We start from the raw sequence: 6,000 nt of genomic DNA on the forward strand, positions 1-6,000 counted from the left end.
CAGCTGGTAGGCTAGATCCAGAAGGCAAATGGGCTTAGTTCATTTTGAATAGGATTTTAGTAATATCAGAAAATTTCACATAAAAATCTGGATTTCTGTTTCTCTTGGGTGGGGAGGGGAACTCTGGCAATAACTGAATGAAAGGGAGTATCCAAAGCCCCCTTTAATAAGAGCCAGCTTACCTCCTATTGTTGATACCCAGGTACCAAACATGTTCTGAGACCTGAAAGGCTACATCTGGGCTAGTGGTATACTAAGAGACTACTCTAGGGAGAATAAGGCCAAAGGGTACAATATACAGGAAGGTTCAACATTTAAAAAAAAAGCTTTCTAACAAAAATGGAACAGGATGCCTATGTACATAGCTTTTCTTCACTGAAATAGGGGTCTCAAAGGATACTGACTCACTGAGTAAAGAACTAGAATACACAACCTTGGAAACGTCCTTTCCAAGTCCGGGATTCTCTGATATTTTAGTCTTATGAGTTTTATCTTCAGTACCTCTCTACTATGGAGAGCACACAGGGCTGGGTCTGCGTAAAAAGCGCTAGTGAGATTGCAGGACTTAACTGCTTCCACGTCAACTAAACACAGGCTCTACTACAGAATCACTATCTGATCCTCTCAGGCATGTCAATTCATCAAAAATATGAGATCCCTATTATTCCATCAGGGTTGAAACACAATGGCCACTCCTCCCTTGAAGTCATTCTAAGTTATAGTGAGGGAGACTACAAGGAGGCATCATGGACTAATTAATAGACAGAAAACCAGAATAGGAAATATGGTTAGGCAAACTGATAGTCTTTCTAGACCTCAGTTTATTCATCTATAAAATGGGCACAAAAACTTAGCCAAGTCTATTCTACAAGATTATTGTACAAATCAAATCAAATAATGCATGTAAAGATACCCTGAAACTGTACAGCGCTATATAAATGCAAGGGCTTTCCAATGTAAAATACAGATCTATTATATACTACTTTCATTTTTCAGAAATTTATTTTGCTTCCTTGGTATAAGGATCTGTATCAGTCTACCTATTTACCTGGTGATCCATGCATCCACCTATTTCCTACCTGTCTGTCTCTATCTCAAACCTCACTTTTCCAAATCCTCCCATGTTAAGGTGTGAGCCAGGTGATACCAAAGTACCTGAGTGTGCAGTATAGCTCAGTGATCTATCCCATGTATCTGGGGTCATGGAGTGTAGGGGTGAGCCCTACAGGTAAGTCACCAAAACTCCTTTCCAGCTCTGAGTTGCCAATTGAACTGTGGGTTTAATTCCACTCAGCCTCATTACACAAGGTGTAGAGGAATCTCCATGGCCCTCACCTGTCTGGAGCAAGTCTGCCCCTGGCATTCTGTCAGACTGACCCCTATGAAACTGCTGTGTTTTGAGTGTCAAAAACAGTCAAAATATTGGCTATGGGTCAACCGATATATCTCAAATTCTAAATACATTAATTTAGCTAGGGAGGAAAATTAGGTCATCATGAAGGTTATCAGCCTTTATCCTGATAAGGCAAGATCAATTTCCTACCAAATTAATGTTTTAAATTTGAAATTCAGCTTTTTGGCTCACTAGGAGATACATATTTATTCTTTTCTTACATCAGGTGCCCAATATTGTCACTCAGAAATGAGCTACAACAGTCCATATACCAGTGTGGCTCAAATACCCATTTTTATAGATGAAAACAACAACAGGAGCAAGGAGGCATTACCTAAAAATTCACTGCCATAGGAAGTGAATTTACCCAAGTCCCAGGTAAAAAAGATGTGGTCTGTGGTTATAAAATGTAAAATGAGAAGTCAGGAAAAATACATTCCCAGAGAAGTTTCAAACTGATAGGTGGGGGTTAATCCCTTTAGGGAAATTTTAAAGTGGTAAGCTGGGCTATTTCCTAGCAGTGAAAGCTCACCAGTGCCCTGACTTTGATTATTTATTAAAGGTTACTTATGCTCTGCAGTCTGACTTGCCCACTCAGTTTTAAGAGATCTATGCAACAGTTCTTTAAGAATCCTTATGCAAATATGCTTTTAAGTTTCATAAAGATTTATACAAACCAGGGTTATATAAATGAGATTTTTTTATAATTAAACTTTAAGAAAGAAAACTGTAGGGATTTAGGCATTAGCGTTCCTGGTTGTTAAAATGTAATTAATGTCCACCACAAAAAAATTACAGAGGTAAATATTACTTTTAACAGGCAGTGATAGAAAACAGTGATAGAAACTAACTTATGTAGGCATATTTGTTTATGAGGTGATATAACTGTCACTGCAAGATTTTTCAAACAAACATGAAAAATGAGATAGAGTCAACTGAATAACAAATATAAACAACCACAAGAATTTGCTTACCTGTAATACAAATTTCTGATCTATGTACTTTTTGGCAATGCTGGGTTGGAATTCTTGGCTTTCCAAAAATCGTATGAAAAATTCATATACAAGCTGCAAAAAACAGACTATAGTTAATTTCAAATTATGATTCACTGAGAACAGTATTAAAAACTATGAAAAACCCATAACACTAAAACTGACAAGACTTAGAAAACTGGGTCTTCATGTCAATAGATGAACCATGTTAACCGTTCTTGTGGCTCACTTTTGCTGTTATGTTTTTTAACATTTAAAATTAAAAATTAAAAAATACATCAGAAGAAAGTAAATAAAAATCCCCCAGAATCTCACCATTCAGAGACAACCACTGTTAACATTTTAAGACATATGAGGGTACTTCAAAAAGTTCATGGAAAAATGAAATTGAAAGATAATATAAATCTTTCCATGAACTTTTTGAAGTGCCCTCATATGCCTCCTATACAACATACTAATGAATTATAAATACATTTTTACATAGTTTTGCAAACTACTGTTATCGTTTAAACATGTGGTGAATAATTTACGTCAACAATATCTAAACTATCATTCTTATTAGCTGTAAGTAGTCCATTATACATAATTTATAACAAATAATTCCCTTATTCATAATTTAACCAATCTCCTATGCTTAGACATTTAAGTAGTTTCTGAATTACTTCTCTATCAAATTATGCCACAATGTACATCATATAACATACAGTGTGCACTTGTCCAATTATTTCATGAGGAAATATTTCTAAATGTGAAATTGCTAGATCGAAAGATACCCAAACATTCAGGATTTTCAATACTCATTGCCATATTTCCTTTCAGAAAGTTTCTGGCAATTTACACTCCTCCAAGCAATATATGGTGGTATGGCACAATGTTTTCTCCTATGAAGAGTACGAATATTCTCATTTGCAAAGAGTCAACCTCAAATAACTGTTCTGATAAACAATGGGGAGGTCATTGTTTATTCTGTTTGCAAAATAAATCTATATTAAAGGTTATATTAGATCCTGGTGTAGCATACAACAATATATCAAAACCATAACTTTTAAGAGACAGACACTGGGTTGGAAGCCTAGCTCTATCCCTTACTAACTGTGTAACTCTGAGCGAATGAATTTCTCCGAAACTCTGTTTCTTCAACTTTATAATGGGATGATAATCCCTAAAGTTAAATATGATAGTACACATAAAGCCCTCTGCACAGCAATTAACACATATCATCATTGTCACTATGGCCTAAAACAGCATTCGCAAATTTTTTAGTCTCATTCCTTTGCACTGCAAAATTAACAGGGATCCCCAAAAGCTTTTGTTTATGGGAGATATATATTAAATTAGAAATAAAAACAGACGGGCCGGCCCGTGGCTCACTCGGGAGAGTGTGGTGCTGATAACACCAAGGCCCCGGGTTCGGGTCCCATATAGGGATGGCCGGTTCGCTCACTGGGTGAGCGTGGTGCTGACAACACCAAGTCAAGGGTTAAGATCCCCTTACCGGTCATCTTTTTAAAAAGAAAAGAAAAGAAAAGAAATAAAAACAGACAATTTAAGATCTGTATTTATTATTTCATTTCAAAACAATAAAATGCATTTACATGTTAACATAATTGTTTAAGAAAAAATATAGAGGCATTGCTTTATATTTTTATAAATCTCTTTAATGTCTGGCTTAATAGAAGACAGATTCTTATCTGATTCTACATTGATTCTGTATTGAGGCATATAAAGAAAATCACACAGATCTACTAGTTAAAAAAAAAAAGAGTATTTTAATAGTCTTTTCACATAATGGTGGATATTCTTCTTTGATACTACACCAAAATGCAACAAATTGTCACTTCTTAAAAATTATTTACAACATAGAATCTAAAACAATTTCAATGAACTTTCATATTTTGTTACACTAAAATCCAATCATCTGTCTTGCACTTTGAATGGATCTTTATCCATGCATGATTTCCTAACATTATTCATTTGCCAACTAGAAAATATTGGCTCACTGAGTTACGTAGATCTTTCAAATGTTGACACATTTCATTACACAGTTTCTAAAAAAACCACATTCTTCAATATCTCCAATTTTATCCCCCTAAAAAGTCATTAAGCTTTCGGAAGCTGTAAAGCTCAAGGTGACAGATGCAAGACAGATACAGGTTTTCTAAAATTCTAATTCTAAATCTTGTTGGAATGAATGCTCTAATTTTATCAGTGGTAACAAATATTGTCAATTGGTTTCCTTGTTTGTTTTCAGAGAAAATATCCACCAAATACCATGTCTGAATAACCATAGCTTGTTAGTCATTCCTTCAAGTAAAAATGATGCTTTATGAAAAAACTAGTTTAGCCGGAAGCTCAAAACAATCACGCAAGTGCTTTTCCACAAGTTAACCATTATACTTTAGTATGCAGTAGAAGTGATTTATGCATATTTCCCATTTCATCATATAGAATATTTTTTAAAACGTGTGCTCAAGAGCCAAAATTTAATAAAATTAATAAGTTGTACTGCTTCTTTAAGGATGTTCTCAAGTGAAATTGGCTTTATCCCTTTTTTTAATCGTAAGTGCATGGCAGTGAAGAATACAATGACCACTTGACCAGTTTGGCACAACTGCCTTGACTCATGCTAAAGCAACAGCAGTTTTAACCACCATTGCTTTTTTTTTTTTCCTTTTTGTCTTTTTTCGTGACCGGCAACGGATCGCAACCCTCAGTGTCGCCCCCGTACTGGACCGGGACCGGCAACGGGATCGCAACCCTCGGTGTCGCGTCTGCACCTTGCTCAGCCAGTGAGCGGGAACCGGTCTGTATATGGGATCCGAACCCTCGGCAGGAGCGCCGCCACGCTCCCAAGCGGCCCACTGTAGCAGTGCACCACCGGGCCGGCCCTAACCACCATTGCTTTTACAATGAATAATACAAATGTCAACACAGTGAAAAGGGCAAATAATGTAGTACTATTATAAAAGCAGCTTTGACTTTGTAGGCCACTGAAAATCAGGTCTTAGGGTCTCTCTAGAGGTCTGCAGATACCACTGATTTAAATGCTTCCTTCAGCAATCTTGTGCCTTTAGACTCTAACTTAACACTTAAATTACATATTTCACATTAGCATTTTACTTCTTTATAAAACTAGATTGTTCTCTTCAAAACTCTCTGAATTCAAAAAACTTCTTTCCCAATGATCTGGATGTTACCAAGTTTTACATGTCGCTTTTCTAAATCAAAATAATACCTGACTCTTTCTTTGTTCTTTTTTCAATATACTAATCTTTCAATTCTTAGTTTTACAAATAGAATATAAGCCTTATACAAATGACTCCATCAAAGTGGGTTTCATCCCTCTTTTGACTCAATTCCCACAAAGTGGAGAGATTCACATCTTTTTTTTTTTTTCCTTTTTTTTTTGTCTTTTTTCATGTCCCCGCCGAGGGTTCGGATCCCACATACAGACCGGTTCCCGCTCACTGGCTGAGTGAGGTGCGGGCGCAGCGCCGAGGTTTGCGATCCCGTTGCCAGTCCCCGGTCCGGTACGGGCGTGACACTGAGGGTTGCGATCCGTTGCCGGACATGAAAAAAGACAAAAAAAAAAAGGAAAAAAAAAAAAAAAAAAAA

The 6,000-nt window shown here is 36.3% G+C and overlaps 1 protein-coding gene across 2 annotated transcripts in view; it reads right to left on the reverse strand.

The window, feature by feature from the left end:
* The window catches only part of PPP2R5E (protein phosphatase 2, regulatory subunit B', epsilon isoform), a 147,647-nt gene that overhangs the window by 31,207 nt on the left and 110,440 nt on the right, over positions 1 to 6,000 (reverse strand). For both annotated transcript variants that reach the window (XM_008576549.1, XM_008576550.1), the window contains exon 5: positions 2,368 to 2,460. In XM_008576549.1, coding sequence (XP_008574771.1) covers positions 2,368 to 2,460 — 93 coding nt within the window. The remainder of the gene's footprint in view (positions 1 to 2,367; positions 2,461 to 6,000) is intronic.

Source organism: Galeopterus variegatus, unplaced genomic scaffold (genome assembly GCF_000696425.1).
Source record: "Galeopterus variegatus unplaced genomic scaffold, G_variegatus-3.0.2 Scaffold1366, whole genome shotgun sequence".
Classification (NCBI taxonomy): Eukaryota; Metazoa; Chordata; class Mammalia; order Dermoptera; family Cynocephalidae; genus Galeopterus; species Galeopterus variegatus.